The sequence below is a fragment of the Phyllostomus hastatus genome, unplaced genomic scaffold, assembly GCF_019186645.2.
Source record: "Phyllostomus hastatus isolate PE091 unplaced genomic scaffold, TTU_PhHast_1.1 phas_contig_17, whole genome shotgun sequence".
In the NCBI taxonomy this organism is placed as follows: domain Eukaryota; kingdom Metazoa; phylum Chordata; class Mammalia; order Chiroptera; family Phyllostomidae; genus Phyllostomus; species Phyllostomus hastatus.
Window position 1 is genome coordinate 17,085,332 of NW_025333664.1, and position 15,353 is coordinate 17,100,684.

Consider the following 15,353-nt stretch of genomic DNA (forward strand, 5'->3'; position numbering starts at 1 on the left):
CGTTACACGCTCTGTGCTGCTTGGAATAATGTTACAACGTTGTGCTCTGCCCACTCCCTCGAAGGTAAAGGGAGAGTCCGATATGCGTCTCCATTTGTGAGGGGCAAACCTCTTTCCCCTGTGAGGGCTTGTCAGTGTGATGCTAAAAATGGCCCTTTGGTTGCCTTGTGAGTAATTGACTCTCTGACGCTGACGACACTTAGGGAAATGAAGGTATAAATGATGGCAGCGCCGCGCAGCCACGGGCGCAAACGCGAGCCTGAGGTCCGTGGGGCTGGAGCGGCGCCTCGTAGCAGAGGGAGACCTGCCACATCGCAGGCGAGAGGGGGCAGGAGAGTTGCTGACCTTCTCGCCGACTCGGGAAACACCGAGTCAGAGAGGCCCACTGCCATCCTCTTTGCCCGGGGACCGGTGAGTACATTTAGGCGCCTCGTTAGGGGCTCTGCAACATGCTTTGTGGTGGTGGGCGCCATACCGAGCAGACAGGCATCGCGCAGGTGTCCAACGGAGGCGGGCGAGGTCTCAGCGCTCCTTCGAACACGTGTAGGCAGGCTTCTGGGGCAAGACGTGGGCTGGCTAGCTTCTCCTGCTGACAGCCGGACGCTGCCGGGGATCGGCAAGGAGCCCAGCAGCTGCGCACGTCAATACCGCGCATCGATCGCGGAGACCCGATTCCACATAATTGCCTGGAAATGGATAACATTTCGCTTTCTTGCTCAATTGCAGCTGCACTCATCCGTCTAGGTTTTAGACACAATTACCTGCCTCAACCCCGGACTGGAAGGAGATGTCGTGTCACTCTCTTGAATGGCAATTCAAGACAATTCCTCATTAAAAACTTAGAGATCTCCTGAGACTTGGAACGCTATTGGCAAAACAGTTTACAAACCGGGACTGGGGTCCTTAAATTACAAAGCAGAATATGTGAGAAAGATAAAAGGTTTTTCTCCTTAGGTGTTCAAAAGAGGCCTTGACGGTTTGAGCACTTGAGACCTGACCTCTGTCAGTAGCTGAAGGCGCATCCGCAGAATTCTCGCGGCCTGAAGGCTGGCAAGGGTGCCGGCTGATGGGGATCGATGCCCACTCGCCCCGAATCCAGACGACCTCACATGTATCTAATCATGGAATTAGTCTGTAAGCACCGCAGAAAGCTAGCTGCTCCCCGTAGTGAGAGATACAAGACCCTGAAACGCCCCGGAGCCATCCGGGAGCTGTCCGTGATGCCGCTGGGTCTGCGCTCCACTTCAAGCCCTGGATTCCAGCTCCTCAGACTGGTCGCGTGAAAGGCGTCTGTCAACAGCGCTATTCTTGGTGACGCAACCTCTATTCTACTCATAGCATGAGCGGGACAATTCTATTGTTTCCTGTCTTCGTCCAGTGGGATTTTCCAACCCCTGGATGGGGTCCTCTCGACCCAAAGGTTGCAGTGGTGTCCGACCCCTCCCCGGGGCACTTAGTTTATGGCACACGCTGCCCCTCTTGGTTGACCAGACCACACAGTTCCTCAGCGTCTTTCTGAATGAGCAGGGGGTTCCTACTGGATTTGCTGTGACTTGCTCCCCAGGCCTGCCCTCTTACCAGGTTATTTTCAACTCCCTAAACCACTGCGTGTGTGGAGGGGTGCACCAACCAAGCAGGCGTTCCTGTTTGTCCCCCTTCTTTCTTCCCCAGAGACCTGATGGCAAAAAGCAAAAGCTTTCCGTTTCCCCAGACCCATTCCCCACGTGCAGGTGATGAATTCTGAAGCGCCCCATGAATGGGGAACCCTGTGAATGGGGTATTGTGTCTGGGAGGCGGCTGCACGGAGCAGGAGGAAGTCGGCCGGCCTGGGAACTGCGAGGCCCATTCTGCAGTGCACGCTCCGAAACTAATTTGATGGAGGACCATGAAAAAAGGCCCTTCCCTCTGGGCTCCTTTCCTCGGCTATAAAAGGAAGATCACGATACCTGCCCCGAGGGCGAGTGTGAGGGTGGGCTGGGTGGGCCAGGAGGGCACAGGGGCTGGGAATCACTTGTCCAGCCCCCGGAGAAGGTGCAGGAGGTGGGAAGGCCGAGGGAGGGCTTATGCTAAGAGCAGGGGTTTTGCTTCGTTCTTGAGGGGCTGGGGACTGAGGGCTTCTGAGCGCAGTGAGTGGGGTGATGAGGGGCCTAGATGTGCTCAGGCCTTTAAAAGACCGGCCACCAGGAAGATGAGAAAGCCCGGGCTGCAGCTGGGAAAATGGAGTGGTTGTGTCCAGAGGTCCTCCTTGCCTCCAAAGATCTCCCTGCTTAGGGAACTCCGGCAGAGGGTCCCGTCAGGAAAGGGGAGCCACACGTGATGCGGCATGATGAGGAGGACACAAGACGGAAGGTCCTCGGTTTGGGGATCAAAGACCTAAGCTAGACGAAAAACACAGCCTTTTGTGTGGATGAGGGTGCAGGAGCTCTGGGTGGCATGACAGGTGGATGCCAAAGGGGCAGCCCTTGGGGGCAGATACCATGTTCTCATCTTTTCTCTAGCCTGGCCCTTACCGGAAGCTTAACAAGTATTTGCAGGACAAGGGCACTTGGACTTGACACAATAAGAAACACTTTCTAACAAGAAGAGCTGCCTGGAAATAGGACAGACTCGCTTGAGGTAGTGAGTTCCCTGTCATTCACGGGCAACAACTGTTGGAGCAGGAACTGAAGGATTGCCTGGGGGTAGGGTGGAGGGAGGGTGCACATCAAGGAAGGACTGACGACTGAGGCCTGGATGGTGGCTCCCTCCAGCTCTGGAGGCGTGGGGGTCTCACCTGCATTAAGCTGCCCCATGTGCTTCCTTGGGTCTCAAGGCATCCCTGGGTCAGCACCCAGTGTCCCGAAGCAGTAGGGTGATGCCCTGAGAGAGCAGGTGAGCCCAGGAAGGGAAGGTGGATTCTGCCCATGCCGATTCTGCCGGCCAGGAATCCCTCTCCTGGGCAGGACCAGGGCAGGACGTGGAGCAGCGAGGGGTGTTCATGGGAAAGGAGGGGTCCTGCCCTCTCTGGGGCTGGCGGGTCTTCTGGACAGGTCTGTATCCCCATGGAGTGGACATCCTGCGGAAGCGGGTGGGGAGCATGGGAAGTGGGAAGACCCAGTTCGTTCCTAGGTGGCTGACTCCCACCAGGGCCGGTCTGTGTTGGCAGTGGTGGCACCTCCCCAGCAGAGGAGGGCTCTTTCCCCGTTGTCTGTTCTTCCTCTAATTGCAGAGTACCGTAGGCAGGCCCCAATTAAGGGTAATTACATGATCTACGAGCTAATTTTGCTGCATGAGCTCCCCAGGTTCCCTTGTCTCTTCCAGGACTCAAATTCTTTGGTGACACCTAAGCGTCCAGAGCAAGATTTATAGCCTTTCCTTCCCTCCAACTCCACGCAAAGCTAAAACAGCTCCTGACTAATGTGACTCCCCGAGCGGGTCTAATATTAGATCATCACAGCAGACGTTGGTGGGGCGTTCCCCACGTGCCAAACTACAGGTGCTTCACTCCATCTAATGCTTGTGGGGACCCTCTGCAGTAACACAGCTGTGGATTCCATGTTATGGATGGGGAGACGAAACTGGGGCCCAGAAAGGAGAAGCCACTTGTCCTGGGTGGCACAGCCAGGGATGGCAGAGCCTGATTCTGGACTCAGGTTTGTCTGGCTCAGGACCCGAGCTGTTAGCCCTGCTTAGTACTGTCAGTGCCACTTGGGGCTGGGGGTGACTTGGGAGAGACTAAGGGGAGGTGCTTGCTCCTGCCCTATTCCTTACTGCAGCCTGAATTCCACGTATAATGCCTCACAGGAGGGGGCAGTTTCACCATTATCTTTAATTTCCTGTTCAACCCTATGAAGTAGCAGGGTAGCTTCACCGTGCCCATTTTACCGATGGAGAAAATGAGGTCAAAGCTCGTGGCTGGCAGAGGCAGAACTGGAACCCAGGTCTATCTGACTTCCAGAGTCTGGGCTCTTTTTCCTACCCCACACTTCCAAGGGACAAAGGACCACAGCCTGCACAGAGCCAAGTCCAGGGCTGGGCCCACCCAGCCAGCAAAGGGCATCTCTGTGGCTATGGCTACAGCTGGCCTTTCCTCCTGTCGTTTTTCCAGGTGCCACCACGAGAGTGAAGGATGCTGCTCTGGGTGTTCTTCCTCATGATCCTAACCTTCAGCAGTGGCTCCCACTGCTCCTCGCCCTCCCCGACCCTCAGGTAAGTGGTCCTGCCGACAGGGCTTGGGTTTTTGCTGCCCCAAAAGCATCCCTGCTGGAGGAGGGGTGCTAGGAGGATGCAGAATCAAGCCATCGGCTGGCCTCAGCCGCCTCCTCAGGCAGCCCCCATCACCCATCACCGGGAAGGGGCCAGATTCTGAGTCTGTCCAAGGAGGCTGTCCAGCCCAGGTTCCATCTGTCTCTGGGGATGAGCAGGGCCAAGGGCGACACAGGGCTTACAGAGACCTGGTGAATGAAGCCACCTCAGTCCCCTCACCGGGGCCCACCATACCACCCTTTGACCTTTGACTCCTCCCATGTAGGGTGCCACGGTATGCCCACAAGATTTTCACTGACAGCTTTCGGGAGATTCTGAACCAGCTGTTTGCCTATGACCGTCTCCAGAACGTCTCGAGCAGGCAGCAGGGGTGAGCAGAGGTTCTTGGGATTGTTTTCTATGCCACAAGTACATCAGTTGGGAGGGACCAAGTTTGGCTTCTTCCTCTGCACAGCATCTGTCATTTCTGGCCTTGGCAGAGCAGAAGGACCCCAATGTCAAAGCTCAGCTTACCTCTCACTATTAAGTGACCATTGAACACCTACGATGTGCCTTTTCCTGTGCTAGCATCCAATAGTAACAACACTGAGGGTAGTTACCATGGAGCACTACTCCGTGCCAGAAACGAAGGCTGTGCACTGGGACATTTCCGTGCTCCCCGCACAGTGCTGGGCACAGCGAGCCCTTAGTAGTGTTAGCCATTATTCTTCGTTTCTTATTTGCTCTCCCCAACAAGCCTAGAAAGTCAGACTCTTACCCCATTGGCCAGAGCCATTCATAGTTTCTAAAGGATACACACCAAAGACTGGCAGAGTCTAACCCTGCAGCCTGCACATTTTGCAGTTTCCATTTTGAACAAATTCCAAACTTACAGAGAATCTGCATCAGTGGTACCAAGGACTTCCACGTGCATTTCCCTGGGTTCAACAATTCCTCATATTTTATCAGACTTGCTTACTCTGTATCTACACCTGGATACAGAGCTATACATACACAGGTACACGCTTATTAATATTATTATTATTTTGCTAAATGATTTGAGAGTAAATTGCAGTCACCACAACCCTTTACCCTTAAATACTACTGTGGGTGTCTCCCGGTATCTAATGAAAGGACATTGTCTCACATAATCACAGTATAATCATCACTTGGAGTCCCTATTCAAATTTTAGCGGTTGTCCCAAAATGTCCTTTTTAACAATCATTTCTTTTCCTGAGTCAGTCGTCATGTCCCTCCAGTTCCTCCGTCGTTCACGCCGTTGACATCTGGTTTGGTGAAGGCGGTTGTCCACAGCGCGTCCTCACACTGGAGGTGCCTGATGTGCCCTCGCGGCGGATTCAGGCTACGCGACACAAGTGATGCGGTGTTTTCTCAGTGTGTCATGTCAGGCGGCACACGAGGTCGATTTGCCACGATGTTGGTGATAGTGACTTTGACCACTTGGTTCACGTGGCATCTGCCTGATTTCTCCTCTGTAAATGAGTATTTTTCCCTTTGTCATTAATAATCAGTCTGTGGGGAGGTATTTTGTGAATGGCTATTTCGAAGCCTATTCTCTCACTACATACTCACATATTCTGCCTTCCTGCGAGCTGTGGAACCTAATTCAGTTGGGTGGAAGCATCCAGACCAGATAGCAGGAGAGGCACAGGGACACTCCCTGCTCTGCTCACTTTGCCTTGCTTGGCCCTTCCCGGGCCCCTCCACACCCTACCCAAAGAGCAACCTCAACCATTTCTTTCTAATCACACAGAAAGAGAAACCAGGAGCAAGGAGCAAAGGCATGGCTTGACCGTCAGAGGGACAGCATATGGGAAGACCAAAAGCAGTTGGCACTGGAGAGCATCCTGGTGGCCCTGCCGAGGAAGCACAGGTAGGAACACGTGTAATTGTGTATGTGTGTGTGTGTGTGTGCATGACATGTGTGCATGTGTGTATTTAGGGAGCTCGAGGTGTCCTTCTCCGAAGGTCAGCGAGAAAAGGACAGAATCTCCCCCTCACCAAAGGCATGTGGCTCCGCCCACCCCTCCTTGCCCACATCAAGAACTGGAGCAAGGGGAGGAAATGGGAGATGGCGAGATCGCGCCCACTGCTGTCTGTATCTCCAGTGTGCAGCAAGAGGCCAGGCTCAGCGTCTGTGGCCCAAAACTGTACTGTCTGTCTCAATCGTTCTGGGATAGGCCCCGGAACCTGAATCTTCACAAGTGTCCCGGGGGTTCTGCTGGGCAGGGTCTGAGAGGCGTGCCCTCGCCAAGGTCGAGTAACTAGAACGCCGAAGGAAGACCGCGCCTCCCAGCGCCCTCAGGTAGACCAGTGCGAGCGGCCCTCACCTGAGGAGGAGGTGGAATGACAGTTGTTGTCCATCTCGGTGACCCTCACGTTCCCACGGGGAGTCAGGGAAGATCAGGAATGAGTTTTCCCGTTTTCCAGAGAAGGGGAAACTGAGGCAAAGAAGGGGCAGCAGCTGGCTTCAAGTCAAGGACTGGTGGGCCCAACCAAGGCCCGCTCTGCTTCTCTGAAGCTCCTTCACGGGGAGTCTCTGTAACGGACAGTTTCCCAAGAACGGCACGGCTGGAGGGGCTCTGCTGCGGCTTGAGGCCGAGCTTCCACTGCGAGCCCGAACACGTCCCAGCACGACTCTGCCAGGCACTTCTGGGCCCATTAAGCAAATCCAGTTCCCGGCAGAGCTCTCCCTGCGCTCCCTCACCTTCCCAGCCTAATCAGACACCAAGAGCTCGGAGATCTCACCAGCTACAGGCCTGTGGAGACACAAGCAGCAAGCGGCAGGCTGCGGGGCAGCTAGGCTGCTGGGGGTGGGGGGCAAGAACCAGGCCGGGGTGGGGCAGGATGCACACCTGGGTCCCCGTCTCATTCTGCGGCCACTTCGCTGTACACGACAAGCAGGTTTCTTAGCTTCCTCCTCCGTGAAAACCGGGGGTTAGCCCCATCCACCTCTAAGGTCCCTGACACCTCTAAGTGTAGTGCCTACCCTGTGCCTCTCACACTGTGATTAGGTCCTCATTCACTGGCTTTGCGGCTCCCTCCAGGTGTCGGTGGGGTGCAGTAGCCCCAAGGAGGGCCAACTCCTAAGAAGGCAGGCTTTGGTCCTGCAGGTTAAAAGCCACAGGCTTCACAGAACAGTAGGAAAGGCTCTGGAGGCCTTTACGGCACATTGTTGCCCCTCCAGCTCAACTGCTGCAAATACCGTTCACTGGATGTCCCTGGGGAGCCGGGCAAACAGAAACTAAGAGTGCGTTCTTGCACCTTGGGGATGCAGAGCAGAACGATCTGCCAGATGGCACGCTTCTGCACCCACCACGCTCATGGGCACCCAGCAACCCTGGACCATAACTGAGGTTCGGATCTGCGTGTCCTCCTGCCTCTTGAAAGCCATCCAGTGGCTTTTATGTGCCGAGCTCTGGGCTGAGGGCGCAGCAGTGGTCCATGCTCGCGTGGCGCTCATGATGCGCCAGGGCAGACAAAACTCAAACAAGGACTTGTACTACGGTTGGTTCTTTAGCTCGTGATCAATGGTGAAAGACGTGGTAGGTGTGGTGAGGATGGGTCCCGGAAGGAATAACCTAATCTAACCATGTCTGGGGATTAGAGGTGACCTCAAGCGGAAGTGACCAGCTGGGGGTCTCAGTGGGAGTGGATTAGCAGAACCGGGGCTAAGAATGAGGTTCTTTTTATTATCATTATTATTTTTAATTTTCAATAACAGCCAACATACAATATTATACTAGTTTCTGTTGTACAACATAGTGATTAGACACTTAGAAAACTTACGAAGTGATCACCCCGATAAGTCTAGCACCCATCTGACACTGTACACGGTTACTGGGATATGATTGACTATATCCTCTATGCTGAACCTTACATCCCGGGACTGTTTTCCTAACTGCCAATTTGTTCTTCTTGATCCCTTTGCCTGTTCCTCCCACCCCCCAAACCTCCTCCCATCCAGCAACCACCCATTTGTTCTCTGTGTCTCTGTCTTCTTCACCCACTGGTCTCTTGGTGGGCGCTTTCGTTGCTTCCATGTCTTGGCTATGGTAAACAGCGGTGCAGCGAACATAGGGGTGTGTACATCTTTTTGAATTAGTGTTTCAGATTTCTTCAGGGAAAGACCCAGGAGTGGGATTGCTGAGTCATGGGGTAGTTCTACGTTTAATTTTTTTAGGACCCTCCGCACCGTTGTACACAGTGACTGGGCCAACTTACGGCCCCACCAACAGTCACCAGCATTCTCTGTTCAAGAATGAGCTTCTCTGGGGACCAGACAGCCAGTCCTGACCCGGGAGCATCCATCACCCTGGTTCCCAGTGCCCCTGCCCCAGCTCGCCCTCCCCTCAGTCCCTGACGGAGCCTGTTCTTTCTTTCCACAGCAGGAATTCCCGAGGATGAAGAGACTGCCGTGTCTGATGCTGCCTGCAGCCAAAACGCAACTGCAGCCACTTAATCCTGTTTAATTTTTGACCTACTTTTTCCTTTGTAAATACAATAAAATTCCCCTTTCCCGGTCTGCAGTTCAGTTTCCTTTTATCTTCCGCCTAATTTTTTACATGGTTGACATAGTTACATTTCCCAAAGTGGTATTACATGGCGTAAGAAAAAAATAGCTAACATTTATCAGAGTACCGGCTGGGTAGCTTCATGCCTGGAATCTCATATACTCCTCACACAGCCCAACGGGAGGAACTGGAGTCCTTCTCATTTCACAGACAAGGAACCGAGGTACAGAAAGGTTACCTGGATTGCCACAGGCACAGCCGGCAAGGAGAGAGAGCTGGGATTCGAACTGAGGCAGTCCAGCCCAGGACCAGCCTCTTAACCATATTCTTCTTCTCTGCACCAGACTCATCCTTCATCCATTGGTGACTTGCTCGTCTATGAGCAGAACCACTTATTCATTCAACAAATATTTATAGAGTACCCACTATGTGCCAGGCACTGGGGATATAGTCGTGAGCAAACAAAGTCCCTGACCTCAGAGAGCTTATCTTCAAATTAGGGGAAGAGTAACAAAAAACAAGTAAATATAGAATGTGTCAGGCGGTGGCAATTACAGTACAAAGGATAAAAATTTAAGGGGGTAAAGCCCAGGCCAGGTGGCTCAATTGGTTGGAGCATTGTCCCATGTGCCAAAAGTGTGTGGGTTCGATTCCCGATCAGGGTACGTACTCAGGTTGTGGGTTTGATCCCAGGTCTCTCTTTCTCTCCTTTCCTCTCTCTCTAAAATCAATAAAAACACATCCTTGGGTGAGCATTGAAAAACAATTTAAGGGGACGGGGAGGCTGGAGGATGTTCTGTTATCTATAATGTATACATGTGCTGTGTAGGGCTCAGGGAAGGCCTCCTCGGTGAGGTGACATTTGAGTAAAGGCCTGAAGGAAGCAGGGCATTGGCCTCGTGAATATCTGGGTAAAGCACATTCCGTGCAGAGTGAAAACCCAAAGGCCCGGAGGCAAAAGTGGGGAAGGAGGAAGAGCGAGGAAGTCAGAGTGGCTAGAACGGAAAGAGGGCGTGAGGGGAGGGAAAGGAGGTCCCGACGGAGCAGGGGGCCGGCTCATGAGGACCCTGGGAGGCCATGGTGAGGGCGTGGGGTCTCATCCTTGGGGAGACAGCAGCCGCCCCAGAGTTTAAGTAAAAGGATGAAATCATCTTGCTTCTCTAACGCTACTCTGAGGTAGGGTCACGTTCTGGGTACATTTTTAGGGTAGAACTCATTTGCTGATGGGTGGGGTGTGGGGATTGGAGAAGAGTCGAGAATGACTCCAAAGGGCAACCGGTGGATGGAATTGCCCTTTAGGTGCTTTGGGGGTGGGGAAGAATAGGGAGACGGGTTAGACATATGGAGTCTGAGAGGCTATTAAAGGTCCGAGTGAGGGTGTCGAGCCGGTGCCTAGATTCACGGGCTGGAGATGGAGTCAGGGGAGCAGTCTGGGCAGCCAGTTTGGTCTGGCCGCTGTCACCATCTAGAGAAGTGAGTGAGGCCACCGGGGAATAAGTACACAAAGAGGAGAGGAGAGGCCCAAGGACTGATCCTGGGACACGCCCACTTTGGAAATTTGGAAGAAAGGTGAGCCAGCAAAGAAGCCTGAGGAGGAGCAGGCAGTGAGCTGTTGGGAAAACTATGAGAGAGAGAAATTCCGGAAGCCAGCTGAAAAAAAAGTGTTTCAAGGGAGCGACCTGCTGTACCAAGTGCTGCTGATGGGTCAAGCCACTTGAAAATGGACCACAGACGTGACCGTGGAAGCCACGGATGACCTTGGTGAGAACCAGTTGGGTGGAGTGGTGAAGACAAAAGTCTGACGTGAGTGGGTTCAAGAGCAAATGGTAGGAGAGGAGTCCCAGCTGGTACATATCGACCTTGCCGACCAACATGAAGGCCAATAGCCACAGGTGGCACGGAACCCTCGAACTGTGGCTAGTACGCATCACATGTAACACAGACACTGCATTTCAAAGACAATATGGAAAAAGGATATAAAATATCTCAAAAAAGTTTTTGTATTGATTACATGTTAAAATAATAGTTTGGATATATTAGGTTAAATAACATTAAAAATAATTTCACCTGTTTCTCTTTTACTTTTTTATTATAGTTATTAGAAAACATAAAATCTTGGGTAGAGTTAACTCTTTTGATTTTTGCTGTAAAAGGAAGCTGAGAACTGAAGTGACTGACCAGAGGTAGCTGTGTCAATGATCACTCGACTCTTTCTGTTTGTGAACCGTTTCCCCTGGTCCAGGTACCTCCCCCGCCCACGTCACCAACCCCACCCGTGCCTCTTATTAGAACCTGGGAACCTGCGAGGGGAATCAAAATGCTCTGTATTTTAAGTTGGATAATGGTTATTCTGGTGTCATTATATGTAAAAATTCATTGAGCTGCACACTTAAAGATTTGTACATTTTACTGTATATAAATTAAATCTTTTTTTTTTTAAAGATGAAGTCTGGATGCTAAAATGTCTGTTTGGATGAAAAGCAGGAGCCACAGCAGTTTAGAGTTGGTGGGGACTGAGAGATGTGCAGCGCCACCCGGTCACTTCCCAGCTGGGACACACAGTCCCACGCACCTGTCTCCCAGCACCGGGACGGAAAGCCACCTCAGTTCGTCACAGGGTTCAGACCACCTGCTCTCTCTGGGAGCCCAGTTTACCTTCCAAGAAAGGATGTGAATTGTGGGAAAGGCTCAACAGGGGGCCTCTGTGGTGGCAGGCGGAGGAGACAGTAGGAACAATGGGGAAACAAAAGCCCCCTCCAGAGGAGAAAGCTGGCCATCGAAGGCAGGCAGTCCACTTCAACCAAGAGTCACGGGCCGCCAAGAACCTGCCAAGGAACAATGGAGGGGACCGCTGAATGGGGGGTGCCCGGGCCTGCTCCGTCCCCCAGACCCACCTGCTCATCTCTTTCCTCCACCTGCCCCCACAAAAGCAAGTAGTGAAGGCTCTCTCGACTTCCAATTAGTTTTTCAAATGAAGGAACGGCCACCAGGACCCACTGCTCCTTGTGGTTTGAGAGGTGAATGCAATGATAAAGGCAGAAACCACGAGGGCAACAATTCCGGTGCTTCATCACCCTTAACGATGACACTAATGGAGTCTCAAAAGACTTAATCCCTCCCCACAGAGGTGCTGGGGCGTCCCATCCCGTGGGGGTCCTACTTAAGACCAAATGCTATTTTTTCCCCTAAAGAAAGGCTCTAATCAATGGGGGACTCATCACTTCCAATAATAACCCCTTTTGTTTGTATTAAAGTTCACAAAGAGGTTTGCCCTGCAGTGTTTCTCTTGCTCCCCCCACGGCCCGCTGGAGAAGCCCGCTGGGGAAGCCCGCTGGAGAAAGGCGGAGCAGGGTGCCGGCCTCCCACAGGGGTGAGAGGTCAGGTGACTCGGCCAGGTCCTACCTGCAGTGGAAGGAGCAAAGTTGGGAAGGGAGTCCTGATTCCAAGACTCCAGGCCCCTCAGGAAACGTGAGCTGGGAATCAAGTAAATTAAAAGAGCAAACACCATGGACGTGGGACAAACTGTCTCATGGGCTCCTGCTGACAACGCACAGGAAATAATAATAATGTCTACACTAATCAGAGTGAAGCGAGTCCATGTTAAGTGCCAGGCACTGTGGTATGTGCTTTGGGTGTGAGCTCCTTTCATCCATAGAAAGCCCTCAGAGGTAGTATTATTCCCATTTTTACTGATAGGAAACTGAGGCCCAGAGAGGAGCCTAACGACACACAGCAAATTAGGGCACTCAGAGCAGGTCAGCTGGACTCTAAACCACTGTGCTTAGTACTCCTTAGAGATGGCCCCGTGCAACTGTGGTGTCAAAGAAAAACCAGAGATGCACAGCTCAGGACTAGTGCAACAGGGGAAGAGACCTCAGTGCAGGGCTGGCTCAGTCCCAGTGCTGCACAGACAAGTCAGAACCTGGAGTTGAGGCACAGGGTGGGGATCAGAGGGTGAAAACTGATGAAGAGGAAGTATTGCAGGTCAGTGGGATTCAGGCTAAACCCACCAAACAGGATTCTTGCTGAAGGCAGGCCAGGACAATCCGATGTCACCAGGGGAAAGGCTGAGGCTGAGGCACCCGATCACATACCAAGGTGATCATATCTGGAGGGTGGGGGGTTCTGGTTAAACTGACTCGGCAGGGTTCTCGATAAGACGAGATTGCACAAGGAAGTGCACAGGTGGGCCCAGGAGAAGGTCTGACAGCCTGACTGAAGTTTGGCCAAGCAAAGAATCTTTGTCAGTGGTGAATAACGTGAGCAACAAATCCAGTGGCCTTCCATAGCTCCAGGAACCAGGGCTGCTGTGGGCTCTGGGCTCCCCAGATTCTCCCCTGCAGCCTTGCTCGGGGGCGGAGCTAAGGGCTGTCCAAGAAGTTCCTCTCAGTGGGGGGGCCAGACGGTGAGCCTGTGAGGTGAACGTTTGCCTCCGCTATATTCCAGCCTCATATTCAAGTTCCCTAAAATTTGTCACCGGTCCTGAAATAAAATCTAGTCCCTTCACCATGGCCCTTAAAAGCCGGATTTGTTCAGCCTTTTGAGGGTGCGCTCCTTGCTACCTACACCCCAGTTGTGCTGGCTTAATTTCACTCAAATACGTCAAGATCTTGCCTCAGAGCCTTTGCATATGTTAATTCTCTGCCTGTAGCCCTCTTCCCAGCTCTGCCAAGGCCTGTCCCTGGGGTGTCTGCTTGGCTTTCCCAACCCCTCTAGGTAAACACTGCTCCCTTTGAAGGCCTTCTAACGTTCGTCATCACTTCGCTCCTTTCCCTGTCTCCTCCGGGTTCTAAGGGGACCAAGGGCAGGGAGCCTATCTGTCTTGCTCACTGCGGTGGTTCGGGGCCAGCCTGGCAGGGAGCCACTGTCTGCTGTTGCTTGATTCTCCAGCTCCCTCTGGGTCTGCAGGGCAGCCCTGACCCAGCCCTGGCGCTCCTTGGCCTTGCCAGCTCCTCCTCCAGGAAGCTGTCTCCTTCCCTCCAGCCACCACACTTCTATCATCAGACCCCAATTCCCCTTCTCTACACCACTGGCCATCAGGCCTCATCAGGTCTGGCTTCCAGAAGTCTACAGGTGTAGCCAGCAGAGGTGGAGGTGGTGGTGGTGGGGGGGTGCTGCCCCTGCTCTCATTTCTCCCACACCACTCGGCTGAGGTCCCAGCAAACATAAGGGACACTAGAAAGGTGGGATAAGCTAAACATTTTTTAAAAGCAAGGCTTCCAGTCGTATGTCCGCGGGAGTGAAGCTGGCAGGTGGAACAGCACGTGTGGTGTGAGGAGTGACAACCCGTGAGGGGCGGGGCTCCTCCAGAGGGAGGCGCTGCTGTTCAGGTGCCGCCAATCGTTGACAACTCTGAATCCAATACTCCAAACCTAGACTTTTATATGAACTTTCTCTATTTGTAAATGTTAGCTATTAATAAAGAAAACACTGGATCAAATAAAGTGTATGTACAGGCCACTAGCCTGCACCCTCTGGGAAGCTGCGGCCTCCCTCCCAGCTCCGAGGCAGCCCTCCAGTTGCCCGCACGGCCCTCTCGCCTGCGGAAGTGCATTCAGAACTAGCTCAGAGTTCCGGAGTCTCCATTTGCTTCCCCCCCAACCCAAACTCTGATTTCCTCACTGCGGCGAAGTCCAACTCAGAAAGCGATCTCTACCACAGCTCAATACTGTTAGGAGCAGCCACGTTTTGAAAGTTATCTAAATGTGTCCTGGCTGGCGTAGCTCAGTGGATTGAGCGCGGGCTGCGAACCACAGCATTGAAGGTTCGATTCCCAGTCAGGGCACATGCCTGGGTTGCAGGCCACGGCCCCCAGCAACCGCACATTGGTGTTTCTCTTTGTCTCTCTTTCTCCCTCCCTTCCCTCTCTAAAATAAATAAAATCTTTAAAAAAAAGAAAAGAAAAAAAGAAAGTTATCTAAATGTATTGGTTATGTTTCAATTAAAAGAATTAGGGGCGATGAGCCCAAGTACGTAACTTTGTAACTTTGGGCCAGTTTGGAAAGATGCCAAAGACAGAGCCAAGTGCTTCAGATGCACAAACTCCTTCAGTCAGACGAGGTTATTAACTCTGTCACTGAAGAAAAAAAGGAGGCCTAGAGAAGCTAAGCCACTGCCCAAAGTCCCTCAGCCTAAGTGGTAAGAGCAGGTGCCCAACTCTTAAGTCAATACACTTAACCGTACTGTTCAATATCACTTCTCTAAGTGATGTCATAAACCCCCATGCAACGGTGGTCCTGGCACAACTTCCCAAGAGGCATTCTCGAGATGTGTGAGGGCCTCTAAAAGCCTAAGGTCACTCATGGGGTTAGCTTTCTTCTAAGACAATCCCTTCCCTTCCCACTGCACACTGAGACCAAACTTTCAAGGCAAGAGGAGAGCCTTCAGACACCAACAGGGCTCACGCAGAGCTGGTAACCAGGGGTGGGGAGGAAAGGATGGAGGTTTTTCCAGGTGAGAGGGACCAATGTGAAAGGGCCTAAAAAACACCTGGCCAGTGTGTCAACAGTACTTCCCAACCACATGCTCACGCGTGCGCCCCGGGAGGCCCATCAGTCCCAAAGTTCTATAACAAACTCTCATGCAGGCCTTTG

At 52.6% G+C, this 15,353-nt stretch overlaps 1 protein-coding gene across 1 annotated transcript; it reads left to right on the top strand.

Moving 5' to 3' along the window:
* The first annotated feature begins 4,108 nt into the window (after positions 1 to 4,108).
* GHRH (growth hormone releasing hormone) lies at positions 4,109 to 8,653 on the top strand. Its single transcript, XM_045833716.1, has 4 exons — positions 4,109 to 4,188; positions 4,511 to 4,615; positions 6,000 to 6,119; positions 8,635 to 8,653. Exons 1-4 carry the CDS (start codon positions 4,109 to 4,111, stop codon positions 8,651 to 8,653), a joined length of 324 nt encoding a protein of 107 aa, XP_045689672.1.
* Positions 8,654 to 15,353: the final 6,700 nt, after the last annotated feature.

What these genes read in the sequence shown, in the direction of transcription:
- GHRH (XM_045833716.1), top strand. Translation starts at nt 4,109, where the DNA reads ATGCTGCTCTGGGTGTTCTTCCTCATGATCCTAACCTTCAGCAGTGGC. An exon ending in TCGCCCTCCCCGACCCTCAG is followed by an intron (nt 4,189 to 4,510) that starts GTAAGTGGTCCT and finishes CCTCCCATGTAG; the next exon opens with GGTGCCACGGTATGCCCACA. An exon ending in GTCTCGAGCAGGCAGCAGGG is followed by an intron (nt 4,616 to 5,999) that starts GTGAGCAGAGGT and finishes CTAATCACACAG; the next exon opens with AAAGAGAAACCAGGAGCAAG.